Below are 14,358 nucleotides of genomic sequence, written 5' to 3'. Positions count from 1 at the left end.
TAAACATTGCTTGAATTTTGCATTTTTGAATTTTGCGCTGAAACCAAGGTATCGGTGTGTCTTTCATGTGTCACATGGCGGATTTCATGGTGTTTGGTTCGCTGCACGTCAGTAAAAATTATTGAAAATTGCCAAGTTCAGTTTTTTGACTGCTTATTACAATTCAGAACTGTCTTCATATTGACAAAATATAAACTAGGCCCACGAGCAGCTTGCAGTGAAAATCTATGATGTTTAGGTCAGAGCATGGCCTCACGTAGCCCAATCACAGGGGCCACCCTCCCGGCAAGCTGGTCTGGAAACATCATAAAGGCGGTGCTACTTGTCTCTAGATTGTTAATCTTTTCTGCAGGCTTTTCCTAAAGCCCTTCCATTCATGTGCCACCACCACTTTAAATGTGCATGGGGGGTCTTTATCATTTCGAAGCTTGCTGGCAGGGTAAAAGTGAAGTTTATAATATTTTGGAAGCGTACTCATTCTTCTCGTTCTCCTTAGTTTCCCTTGAAGCAGACACACAGAAGAAGCACATGCAGAGTGATATGTGCGAAATTCCGAGTTCAGACCAGATGTGGCTCTGAAGGGTGCCGAAAAGGCGGGTCTACGCAATATTTTTTTTTAAATCTGAATTACATTCTATGAAATTGAACAAACAGTTTTAGAGCTTTCCACAAGACCTTGCGGTTGTCACACTGCAAACCTCTAGTTCTGTTGGTTCCCCCCAAAAGAATAACAAATGCGTTTTTTTTAATCATTTATTTGTATCTATATATATATAACCTGACGAAAAACACTTCAAAGAAAAATGCTGTCACTTATTGCCATCAGCGTAACATTTCCAGTGAACTTTCATAGTGATGCATTTAACTCTGTACATAATTTGAAAGAATATACATGCCCAGAACTTGTGGGCCGAGAAACGCGCATTACAGCAGCATTGGAGGAACCCTGCTTGTCTATATACAAACACAATGTTCAGTCAAACACTTTAGGAAGTCAAGGGCATCACTTGAATGTCCTGCATGTTTTGTACCTGCATATTTTGTACTCTCCGACATACATAGGGCTAGTGAAACACTCGCTGGCACATCTTACACATGCTGAAGAAAAAAAAAAAATCTGCACCTGTGGCTATGATCAGTAGCCTGTCGCACAGCAAAAGAGGGCCGACAAAGATACAACAGTTGTGCAACTACAGCAACATCAAAGGCCAATTTGTAGCAGTCACAAATAAGCCCATGACCGCCGCTTAGGTCACACAGGTGCTATAATCAGCTTGCTGCTAGCCATAATCAAGGTGAGCTGGAGCTGATACTGGCTTATCACAGTCTTAACTGCAGCTTTATAGTAAATTTTGGACGACTATGTTCTAAAGGTAAGGAAAATGTTAAAGTCATTAGCTAAGGACGCTTGATTTACAATGCAGAGTGGACGGCCTATTCAGCGACAGCACAAAATCAACGTAAGCCAGTCTGCTTTTTCTGAAAGAGAATCAAAATAGAGATGGCCAGATTTAATCAAACCAGCAGTTTCTCTTGCTCGAATTCAGCAATTTATCTTGTTTACTACAATAACTTCCACAATTTAAAGCTGAAGAAGACGCATTGTCAAAGTGAATAATAAGATTTGCATTAGTGCACAACTGTATGAAACTTGCACCTTTGCAAGTTTTACACCTATTTCTCAGAGCCAGTTGGCTATGATTCATGATGAAAATTCAAGGCAGTAATAGACAATGACTTAAAACACTGTATCCTTTCCTAAAGTATTTTTCCCTGAATTAACAGACTTTTACAGTTTCATTCAAGGCACTAAAGGTGGCAAGACAATGCACAGGTGGCATTTTACCTGCATAGAGAGTCGAAGACTGCAGGTGCTTAACACATGAAAATTAGTGCTAAAGTGCAAGCTGCATGGCACTAATTAATGGCATTATAGTCAGCTAAAAGCAATTATTTATGGCGATAATAGTTTCACAGCTCACCTTTTGCATGGCTCAAGTGTCACTTTGATGGTGGAATTCATCCCAAACCACCAAAGCACACTCACTCATCAGGCACAGCTACAGCCTATGTTGTGCATAGAGGAACACACATTTGTAACTCTTCACCAGAGAAAAAACGTAAAGTACTTGGCATGAGCTAACACAAGTTGCCAGACAAATCAGTAGTGTGACACTTTAACTGCTTCTCATTCAAGTGAAGCTCGTTTTCTTTTTTTTTTGCCATTTTTGTCAGCAAAGTAAAGAGCAGAAGGCGTTTTGCACTCTGTAAAATGAAAACTATGATCACTGTTTTTGAAACTACTTAATACTGCTGCTAAATTAAGAGAGATTGCCATGCTGACATGCTTCCTCGGAAGATTAAAGCTTCATCACATCCCCAATTAGTGACCTTCCTGAACAGATAGATATGTGTGTGGCTGCTAAATGTTCATAAGCTGCCTCACCAAGTTGTTAGTTAAAGAGTTCGAAAAAAAAAGAAAAAGCTGAGTCGCAAGGCAGTATGCATAAGAACAACATACTGCTGACATCATCAAAGATTTACAACTCAAGATATACTTCACAAATACACCACGGTGCAATACCTGCATGCGAGGTGCTTCAAGACAAAGACATTCAAATTAATTTGTGAGGCACATCACTGGGTCAGTTGCTAAAGCATGCTTCACTAAAAATGATTCATGCTTATGCTAATCGATTTAGTTCGACACACTGCTTCACTCAAATGGTATTAAACAAGCCATCAATAAGATCACCCTTTACAAAGTCCCTGAAACACTGAATTCCCGCTCTAACTAGAATAACATAACCACCAAGGCTAACTGTGCCTTTTCTATCCCAATGTGAATGTTCACTTTCCCACAAAGGCTCTCAAATGATGTGTGGGCTGTCCAACCACGGTAAGGTTCATAAATCCTGCTAGCAACCATCTGTAAAATACTCAATTCAGCAACAACATTTTGGCAAATCCTGTGCTTGAGCTTCCATATGTAAAACAACATCCCTCAGAGATAAGGAAGCATTAAGAAACCAACACTTTTACATAAGTACAAAACCACTTCAATCAAGCCCATGGTAAACAACAATAGTGCCACAATTTTCAATCAGGCCTTAGCCCTTCGGAACATGCCGGTGATATGACCTTCGATATCACTTATGGCTAAACCAGAAGCCAGTCACTGAAATAATACGCCAGAGCTTGCACTAGAAACTAAGAAAAAAGAAGGGCATGGTACACAACAAATAGCACAGCCAATATCTTTGTTCTTCAGTCATCATTAGTGATGAAGCACCAGTTTTGGTGACAATACCTAGAATCAAAACATTGGAAGTCCCATTGTTTCACCCAGTGACAGCTGACAACAACAGCTAGTCAATAAAGAACATATACAGAGGTGGATACAAAAAAAGCAACAAGGCTGCGGGCTGCCAAGCTCAGTCTTCCGAAATGGCGAGCCATAGGCACCTGGCGTCACCACGGGGTCCGTGTGGATCGTAGCTGCTCCACTGACTAGCGGGACATCTTCTTGTGACTCCCTTCATATGCCAACCTGGACTGGTGAGCTGCAACATAGAAACAAGAGAAGGCATTTGAATGGACACAAGACGGGGCCGTATTGTATAGCTAAACAATGTGCTGTCATTGGCGAATGAAATACAAAGAAGTTAAGGCTAACTAAACTAAAATGCTTTTTTTCTTGCTTCTGATTTTATTTGAGTAATTTCAGATAGGTGTATGCCTCTACACTGTCTGGAATTTGTACCACCTTAGTTAACAAGCTGGGTAGCAGTAGGAATTTGCATTCTTGTGTTATTACACCTCGATAAAGAACCATTATATATTTCCTGTCGGCATGTCAACTATTCACAATACAAGGTCGGACAATTAAGTTTGTGAGCTTGCCATCATGTGGCACTGACAAGAGGGACCCCCATATAAGCGGTATACTGAACGAAAACAGAGTACTGAGCGAATTGGAACACGCTCACAATTTACAATGCAAAAATGATATAGACATGGCAAAGTAATGACGACGTGTGGCGTTTTTCAACAAGAAGTGTGTTGAAAAATTGTGAGTCAGGCATCTATTGCTCTAATTAAGCATGAATTTGCTTATCTAGATAACATGCAACTACGCCTTGCCCTTGGTGCCTCCAGATTTTGTTGCCTTTCTTGGCAGTCTGACGTATTTCCTGATTTTTGTTAAATTTTTGCGTGACCTTGTACACTTAATTGTGACACATTTTAATAATCCTAAGCTGAAAGACAGAGAAACTGAAAGACGACCCTTGTCGTCCCCACTTTTCCTAGTCTCCATTTTTTTTCCCTGTGCTGTACATAGAAAAAACTATACAAACAGCTCTGTAATATTTCATAGCCTTGGTATTTCAGTCTCTCATGGCAGTGACTAAAGTGTGGCATCAAGGTGTTAACCAAGAACACAACATGTGACGATTTGATGATGAGTGTTGTGTACTGTTGTCTGCACTTGTGTGTGCGCTACCAAGAAAATTTATGAACATCGAATTTTTTGTGACACTGGGCAGAGCAAGAGCAAAATATGAGAGATGCTGGCAGGTACATGGAAGGGATTCCAAGAAGCACAAAAATGGATTAAACATCTGAGGAAAGGAATGAGTGACTGACAAAGAAAAGGCACACCATGAGTGTGCACCCTGCATGCACTGCCTGAATGGATCTTTTCGGCCAGGAAACAAATGATTTTGCAAGACCTTTACCAAAAAGCCTAAGTTTTGAAAGGGATACTCTCATATTACATTCAGAGCCTAAGGCCAATATTGCAGCAGCTCTGAAGGCAATTCCAGACGAAAAGGTACAAAATTGTTTCCAGCAGTGGAGCAGGCACTAAGCGCCGGTTAGTAATTTCTGAAGAGGAGTGCTTTGATGGTGGCTACAGCATTATTCAGCAGTAAGGTACAAAGCATATTTTCTAGGATAACCTGCAACACTTCAGGTCTTGTGCAGTGCGCTCAACGAAGATGCAGCTACCATCTCTCTGTTGTCCCTGACCTTGAAAGGGAGCTTGCCTCATGAAAGTCTCTGCTACCTCTTTTGGTGGCACAAGTGCAATTAATGCAAGGCAACATTTTAGTACTTGAGCACTACAGCCTGGCAGCATTTACATGATGAATAGGAAAAAAAAAAATTTAGTTCAATGCTGGCCTTTAAATAGCTAAAAAAAATAACTGGAGTTCCAACGCCCTACAATGAGCGATGAGCAATGCCACAGAAAGGGGCCTCTACTAAGTAGCAAAGATTAGCGAGGTAAGGCTCTGTTGTGTCTAATATGTGGCGAAGTCAATCAATACAGTCATGGTTTTTCCTTTCAGCCCTAATGGCAATGCAGGCTTCAAGAATGCAGTGACTCACCACTACCCTATTATTACGTACTTGGTGCAAAAAAAGACTACAATAAGTAAGCAATATGACAAAGATGATGATGCCACCCAGTAATGCCTGTGAGTAGCACACAAAACTGCTTTCACAGAATATGGTATAGTCGGTTGTGGATGAACCATCTAAATAACCAAACAAAGCTTTCAGCTCACAGTATTAGATTACCGACAGTTAGATTCACACACTGAAAAAAAAAAGTCCAGTCGGTAATTCATAATGACATTACATGTGACACAAGAAATAAACTCACAGAAGGGTGCACTTGTATTCTGAGGCATAACCAATTTCTGGTACTACATGATTAAATTCTAATGAAAGCTCACTCCTACAACTAACTGTATGTCTATGCCAATACAGCTACATACATCACTGCAACATAAGCAAAGTCACGAAACATCAGTTGTAAAGCAAATCTAGTTTTGGGCAAATCTACCAATTGGGGGACATCTTGCGAAAGAAAAGCTGGCAAGAAGTTCACCAAGTGCATACTGTAAACATTCACCACACTGAGGATGACCTCAGAGTTGAATAGAAAGTACACGGTTGCAAATCATCAAATATTAAGTATATTACAAGGACGAGCAAACACACTGTAACACTACAAATAAACACAGTTGCTAACAATAATACAAGGCACACGTGATCAGTAATCTTGATGCGGTAAAGGCTCCGCTATGTGTTTGCAGTGGCTAGAGTCATTCAATATTTTCAAGCGGAATGTGGTTAAGTTAGTACCATTCAAGGTGTTCCTTTACGTACAGCACACAGTGGTGGTGCAGAATGATGGGGTGATGAGGTTAGTGCAGTCTACAAAGCGACCGCAGCTGCGCCCTTACCCGCCATCAAAGTGGTGATACGTAATCAACAAACTGTCGTTTATTTTGCTGCTCTAAAACAAAAGTACCAACTCTCTGTAATATAGAAAATCACCATACACTCATAATTACAAAAAAAAAACCCAGTGGGGGCCTGCACCATGCACAGAATTGCATGGGTGAGCTATCGACTCACGAAAATATTTTTTTTCATTAATCAGAAATATAAAACAAAGTAAATCAAACAGCAGCAAATGATAACTGAAAGCCAAAATTTTAAATGGTGACAACAGGGATTCGAGAACTTGAACGGAGTAAAAGAACATAATAGCAGGTTCTATTCGATGAGTCTGGTGGTTGGAGAAGTTTATTCCTTTTCTGCATCTAAGAATGCATGTTGGTCCGGCTAATTCGGTACAAGATAGTACATTTCCATTGTTCATTCAAACGGTGCTTCAAATCAAATCGTATAGACATGTTACCATACACCACAGTAAGCGAAAATTCTCCCAATCGAATATTATTTCGCAATAAGTGAAACAGGCACAAGAACCGGACCTTGACGGGTGCACACCTCTAGCTCAATCTTTTTTTTCAACCCACCCAAGTTATCGCATATCCTCCGAAATAAGGCGGCACAAAAGTGCTATGCAGCACCATCTCGGAGGCTATTGTATTCGTGATCTTACGCACCACCGTTATGAACGCTTATAGGTTGATTATATCGTTGCAATCAGCCGTATGAAATTAACGTAATATTTTTCCCATCACGACGCGGCACGATATGGAAGCCGGCGAACACTGCGGCGCGGATGCGAAAGCAGGCCCTGAAGAAGCTGCAAAGTACGAAGGCAAATTTATTGATTCTTAAAAAAAAATCAAACAAAGCAGCACAAGGCTTAAGAACTAGTACTTTAATCTTCACTAAGAACGATAACGGAAAAGGCACAAAAACAACAATAACAGAACCGAAAAACGAGAGAAGAGAAACCGAAACCAAAACTCCTGACATACACGCAGCGCCACCTGCTTCCTGTTGCATGTTTTTCCGGTCTGACCTCGCAGTCGTTCGCTCGAGAACGCGTTCCGACACTTTCGAACGCTTCGAATTTGTGCGTTGTCGACGGCCGCCCAAAAACAAGTGAGCAGAAGGCAGCGAGAGAACGCTTTCCTCCCACCCGCACACCATGGGCGACGCGGAGAGCGGAGAGCTCGGTGTGCCGACGACGCAGAAGCCGTCGAAGAAGCCGCCGCGCTCGACGGCGCCCGTCGTGGTGCCCAAGAACCCGTACGACGTGCAGCGCCTGAAGCTCGAGCGGCTCATGGAGCACCCCGAGCGTCCCGTCATCATCCCGGAGCCCGCCAGGCCGCGGGCGCCGCACGAGGCGCCCGAGTTCGTGCGCAACGTGATGGGCTCGAGCGCGGGCGCCGGCTCGGGCGAGTTTCACGTGTACCGTCACCTGCGTCGCAAGGAGTACGCGCGCCAGAAGTACATCGACCAACGCGCCCACGAGGACCAGCTCGACGTGGATTTCCGCGAGCGAGTCGAGCGCAACCGCCGCGAAGCCGAGGAGCGAACGGCCAAGAAGCGGGCCAAGCGGCAGCGCAGGAAGCAGAAGCTCAAAGAGCGCCGGACGTCGGGCAAGGCATCCGCCGGCAGCGGTGGGCAGGGGGGCGAGGACGACAGTTCGTCTGACGAAGACGAGGAGGGTGACGCAACGAAAGGGTCAGAGGCAACAAGCGCCGCAAGCGAGGAGCAAGCAAGCAAGCAAAGCTCTGCAGAAGACGCAACGCTCTCTACTGCCGAGCCGACGGAGAACTACGCAGCAGCGGATGTCCCCGTGTGCGACCACGACGAGGTGACCCAGACGACGGGCAATGAGGCTGCCGGCAGCGGTGAGCAAGCGGGCAAGACCGACAGTTCGCGTGAAAAACAGGAGAAAAGTGGCCAGACGTCGAAAGCGGCCACAATAACGACGCTTCCAAGTGCTGAGCCTACGGAAAACGCCGCCGTAGCAACGGATGACCCTGCGCGCGACGCCAATGACGAAGCGACAGCCGACAACGACGAGCGCGCAGTGAAAATTGAGCCGGCTGCCGGCGATGCCGACCTAAAGGTGGACTAAGTGCGGGTGTTAACAGTGGACGCAGTGTAAACCTGCGCAACTGGCTCCTTCGTCGAACCCTGTCGACCAGCAGAGACCTAAATGAAACGGCATCCCAAGGCTTTGCGACCGCACGGGAATGCGCCCCTTCCTGACTGAAGTACTTGTGACATAGTGTGGTGACTGCGTCAGACTTCTCGAAAAAAGTTGTGGTCTTCAGTGCCACACTCTTCCGTGTAACGGTTTGCAACTGTAAGTGGTGCGTGTGGAGTTTTTTTTTTTATGTTGTGTGCATAGCGCACACGTCTGTTAAAAAAAGCTTTTTGTTATAAAGTTGATGCAGCTGTGTGTTAGCTACTGTTGCAAGCAATCGACTCTCTTCCGATGTTCACCCACACAGTGCCCTCATATTTGGATTTCGCACGCACTAGCCAAGCTTCAAAAGTGTAAACTTGGTGTTGTTGCCAATAGCTTGTGTAGAACCTGTTCACGTGGTAATAGAAGAGCTTGTGTATCCAGCACATGCATATAAGGCAAGTCTGCAGGCATACATGACATTTGGTGCTACATTTATACTAGTGGTACAACATCTTTCATTGTACTATGCATCATCGTGTGGCGTCCAAGTTATACGACTGGCACTCTTTGGCCACCCCTGACCCTTGAGCCAAAAAAAAAGAAAACATGCATCATCATTATCAAGTTATGCGATAGGCACAATTTTGCAACATCCATGGTTTTCACAAAGCCACTGTGTTGGGATGAGACAGAACATTATTTGATTACAACCTACGCAAGGAGCCAACTTGTTGCTCATACTTGCTACACTCATTTCGCAGACGTGAGATGTGGTGTGAGTAAACGGGAGGTGAGTGCCGGCGAGTTTCAGAGGACGTCAGTATGAACCTGAGTGACTGTCAGTAAGTGTGAGTGGATGACTATGTATGTGAGCAAGTGCTGGTGAATGGGTGCCTGCAAGTGTGAATGAAAGTGATTATAAAAGCGAGTGACTGATGCGCGAGTATGAGTGGGCACAAGCAGCAACATGAGTACACAGCCTGCAAAAATATTGGGACGTATCCACTTATTCTGCCAAGATATGGCAAGGAGCCTGTCATAGTTGTCTTTTAAGAGGGCACTAAAGAGGGAAGTAATTTAAGCAGTATTATTAAACTACGTGTCTGCAATGCCAAAAAGCCTCGCTTGCCATGAGAGGATGATTTGCAAGAAAGAATGCAAGAACAAAAGACAGATGGCTACACTATCTTAATTATAATACACCAGCTCACCATGATAGTATATGCATTTTGAGTGTCTGCTTGGACCTAGATAATTTTAAGGCAATTTGCATTCTTAGGATACTTCACACACTTTCTGGTATATGTGTTCTAACCACTTCCCCACCAACTTGGGTTACTGGGTAGTCCATGGTCTAAAGGGTAAAGCATCGGGCTGTGGTGCTGAGGAAACTGGGTTCAAAACCAACTGTTGGACAAACTTGGAGTATGTACTGCTCTTCAATGAACCTCTTTGATGGAAGCTTGGTATGTTCTGCTCTTCAATGACAATCAAAAACCTTTAACGTTTCTCCAGTGCTGTTGGAAAGTCCCAGCATGACATGTTTGAGTTACTTTCAGCACCAAAAGCGTCCACTTTTGCTAGTGTTTTGTGATGCATCTGCTGGCATTTTTAATGTAAAATTTTACACACACACACTGTTCCACATCTATGATATCTGAAATAGGCTTCTTACGCAAACCAAAACTTCGTTGCAGTTGGCCTATAACGACTTAACAGAATGTGTTGTGCTGCACACTTTTTCTGCAGTAAAGAAAATAATAAAAAATTAGGTTAGAAGAAACTGATTTGCACTGAGAGGTGTCCAGATAAGAGCAAGAAGTGCAAATGGTAAATTAATGTAATTAGTATTAATATACATGTCTACTCAAAATTTGAGAAATAACTGTTGAAATGTTCATGGTAACAGCAGCACAAGACCAGAGAAATACACAGGAGAGTTATCTTCTTGTGCTGCGTTTGCCATAAAGATAAACCAACTCGCCCAGTTTTTAACCTTGTGGAAGTATGAAGTAAATGATGGAGAGATAAAATTTCAGTGAAGTGTGATTATAACTAAGAAAAGACCATTACCAAAAAATGGCTTATGAGAAAACAACATTGAGATAAAGAATATGACTGCTCAGTTCTGTCAGGTGCAAGATTGCAAAAGTTAAGCACTGCTATTTGTATTCCTATGATTAGGATAACGAATAAGTTTGCGAGCACTTTTTGAAACATTTATGCATGTTTGTTGCAGTTGAGATGTGTGAAGTGTGCGATACAGTGCTGTGGTAGGAGAAGAAAAGGACAAAGTGCATGCGTGGAGCGTAAAGCATGAGAACGCGCGGCAGGAAAAGTTAAAACAAAAGGAAAGTGACCCAATTGGGAAAGTCCACAGTGTTCCCAGGGGCCAATAAGGCAAAGACGAATCAGACAGAGTGGCAGAAAGGCAAGGCGCACTGGCAGAAGGGGGTGAGAGTTCCAGGAAATAACGCAAGGGTGAAGAGCGGCCACCGGACTGGGAGTTGAAGACAGGCCATTGGGTTCCGGATCCGAGCCTCCAGGACTTCACCCAACCGGGACGTCCTGCCAACCCATTCCCAGGCATCACTATTATACCCGAGCACAGACTGCTACCCGAAGCCGGCAAACTTCTGTGCCTGCAGGCAGAGTGCGAGTAGCCGGGCTACATGCCCGAGTTAGCACCCGGATGCCTGGCCAAAACGCCGCCTCTATCTGCCGTGCCACCAAGGCACCTGCATCCCCTCTCCAAGCCGGAGCAGCCACGCTCTGGTCTCTGGCTCATCGGTCAACTACATCGACACTGTGGTGAGACCAGTGCAACTTCTTTCGCCGCCTCGTCCCCGCCCCTCCGCATCGAACTGTTGCGTGTGCTCACGCTCATAGTCTACCCCAAACTCAAGTGCCATTGGTACTATCATAGCTTTGAGTGTTTATTTTATGTGTTTCTCTCCACACTAGCTGCATTAAAAGTTTTGTTTGCGTTTTGCAACAAATGGCTTTGTCCTAATTCAGTTTTCAAAGGCTCCGCCTCAGGGAATCATCTGAAACAATACAGCCACAAAAGAACCTGCATCACACACTGTATTAAACAAGTGGATGAGACATCACTATATTTTCTGTTTCTAGGAGAACAGTTTGCCTGCAGAGTATGAAGTCTAAAATAAGATTTGCTGTTGGGTGAGTTGGTTATGGTCGACATAAGGTTTTAGCACAATCAAGGAAACAAAATGACCGAGAAGGAGGAGAAGACAAGGGACAGGGCCAGTGCAATTTGAAGTGTAAGTTCTTCGAAATTGTGACTCGGCAGATTCAATTGTTCAACAGCAGCTCTGAGAAAGTTGTCAGCTGCATTTGTACAACATCCATTTATTCAAACATTAATTGGCTGTTATATTTTGCCAGTTTATTGTTAGCAGTGGAAGAAACATTCCATCATATGTACTGTGTGCTGGTGCAGGTAAAACTGAATTAATTTTGTGCAGATGATTCCTTGTAGCACTTTCAATTTTTATCGTACTGAAGACATTTGCAGGCCTTACACATCGAGCAAAAACAGGCGTTTATTTTGACTGTATCTTTTTTTTAAAAGATACAGTCAAAAGCTTGGCTTTTCTGTGTGCTAACATCAAACTTCCTATTGCGGTGATAGGCGACACTTCGTATCTCCGGGAACATCTTTCTAAGGTGTTAATTTCTTGATAGTTATTAAGCAGCATTTCTGTTGAGTATTGTTTATACTTGGCAGAGCATTGTAGTTTATTATAAAGGCTAGTGGCTGCTTTGCGTATGTGTTCCGGCTAATTCCGACCTCTTTTCTAATTTAGGTACATTTGATTTAGGGTGTTTTGCAAATATTTGTCCCGAGTTATTAAAGCTTCAGCAGTTCTTTCAGTTTAAGTATAGTAGCGCTACCTCAGAAAGCAGCGGCTACAGTGTGGGTTACGGTGTACTACTAGGTGACCATAAAGCAGCACTGAGATGAAACAAGTTAAGCAAAACTAGTAGCATGATATAAAATAAGAGGATTGAATTAGGCAGCAAGCAAAAGACATGCTTCGCCACAGCAGGTTGACAGAATGCCACTGTGAATTAAATTAAATTATGGGGTTTTACGTGCCAAAACCACTCTTCGATCATGAGGCAAGCCGTAGTGGGGGACTCCAGAAACTTAGGCCACCTGGGGTTCTTTTACGTGCGCCTAAATCTAAGTACACAGGTGTTTTCACATTTCGCCCCCATCAAAATGTGGCCGCCGAGGCCGGGATTCGATCCTTGCCGCTGTCAATGTTTCATGCAACATGCATCGCAAAAGACAGAACTGCATGTATTGTGAAACACAGAGCGAGAGCCATACCTCTGTCACAGAGAAACAAATGTCATTTCTGTCAAGCAACATTAACTCTTTGAGGTTCGAATTTTTTTTTAAAAAACTTTCCCAGATGGTCAAATTAGTTTATTCCAAATTTTGAATGTACGGTACAAAATGAGTAAAGTTAGGATTAAATTGTAAAAAAAATCAGGAACAGTATTTTGGTGTCAGCATCACTCGGAACTGAAAAAAGGTTCGATATAGTATTTCAGAATGCGTGTCTGTTCTCCTCTTGGAGGGACGAGTTGTGTTGGCACATACATAACATCTTCTCTGAGTGCGGCTGCCTTGGGCAGAGGTCTGAGCAGAGGTCTCTCTGGGAAGTGGCGCGCCGTCAGTCGCAGCGGATTGTCTGTGGTTGGTCTTCTGCGCTTTGGTCATTCGATCTGGGTCTGGTACTGCTCTAATATTTGGGTCGCAACTCTCTTTCTAAACACAGCAAGCTTAGCCGGGGTGCCAGTTCTCTCGCGGTAGAGAATAAATGCATTCAGCAGTGACATGACGAGCAGGTGAAAAAAGAACTTGTTCCACTTCAGAGTTTTCCTGATGCTTTCACTGAAGCTCAGCTGCATGTCTACACTGTCGACGAGTCCTATTTTCTTGGTGTATTCAAGTACACATGCAGGCTTTTTCTTTTTTTCTCCAGTCGCTCTGTCTACCTTATCCGATCTTGCATCTGGGGTCCATGCACTGATGTCAATAGTGGCTTCACACTTGTCGCACTATTTCAAGGCAAACAGAGTGTTTGTGTGGAAACTTTCTATTTCACCCTTCCTCTTCTTTTTGAAAGAAGGTAGGCCCTTCCTGTTGATTTGCACAGTTCCGCATGCATTTGTTCTATTGCTCTGCAGAAATTCATATAGCACTGGGCTTGTCCACAAACAGAGAGTCCCTTTTTCAAGAAAGTCTGCCAGAAGGTCAGCAACAACAGAGCCTGCATAACCAAGCTCCTTTCTTTGGGCCAGGCTAAGCGTAGCTCCTGTATAAACTAGAAACCTCAGTACATACCCAGCTTTCACATCACACATAATGAACACCTTCACTTCGAACCGGTGTCTTTTGGACGGTATGCACTGCCGGAATGAAAGGTGGCCTCTCCAAGGCATCAGAGATTCATCAATGCATAAATCCGATGGCCCTTAGGCGATTGGATTGTTCCGTTATCGAACTGAAGTGCAGGACAAAAAAATGGGGTCACCAGCATCAGGTCCATTGACCAATAGTCCTGCAGGGTGTTCTTCCGCACCATGTCCATAAGTAGCACTATTTCCAAGAAGCAGTAAAGCTCCGGGAGGTCCATGACCACCCACGCTCTGAGCCACGACGCGCCGGAGTGACATGCGCCAGCTTTTTCATTACCGTACTTGTTGGTTTCCGTGATGATGAGCGTCACAAGTTCTTCATTGAAAAGCAGTTTGAATAATCCAATTCGCTTGCTTCTGGCGGGAGCAGAGAGGCCGAAACATGCCCTAATTGCGAGTCATCAAAGGTGAAAAGAGGTAGCGAAAAATCCCCTGTGTCCCACTGGGTGACATCGCGTCTTGCCTGCTTTTGAGATGTTGCGGCT

General features: G+C 43.9%; 2 protein-coding genes across 3 annotated transcripts in view; one reads left to right on the top strand and one right to left on the bottom strand.

Annotated features, from left to right (window-relative positions):
* Positions 1-3,243: 3,243 nt before the first annotated feature.
* LOC139061235 (eukaryotic translation initiation factor 4E type 3-like) overlaps positions 3,244-14,358 on the bottom strand; it is a 40,191-nt gene continuing 29,076 nt past the window's right edge. For both annotated transcript variants that reach the window (XM_070540919.1, XM_070540920.1), the window contains exon 7: positions 3,244-3,563. In XM_070540919.1, the coding sequence (XP_070397020.1) occupies positions 3,511-3,563 (53 nt within the window). In that variant the 3' untranslated portion in view covers positions 3,244-3,510. The remainder of the gene's footprint in view (positions 3,564-14,358) is intronic.
* On the top strand, positions 7,254-8,691 carry LOC139061234 (PRKR-interacting protein 1 homolog). Its single transcript, XM_070540918.1, has one exon. It carries the CDS (start codon positions 7,421-7,423, stop codon positions 8,357-8,359), a length of 939 nt encoding a protein of 312 aa, XP_070397019.1. The 5' UTR covers positions 7,254-7,420; the 3' UTR covers positions 8,360-8,691.

This window comes from Dermacentor albipictus, chromosome 6, assembly GCF_038994185.2.
Source record: "Dermacentor albipictus isolate Rhodes 1998 colony chromosome 6, USDA_Dalb.pri_finalv2, whole genome shotgun sequence".
Lineage (NCBI taxonomy): Eukaryota > Metazoa > Arthropoda > Arachnida > Ixodida > Ixodidae > Dermacentor > Dermacentor albipictus.
The sequence above is the reverse complement of the archived record's forward strand: the minus strand, read 5'-3'. Positions and strand labels throughout refer to the sequence as shown.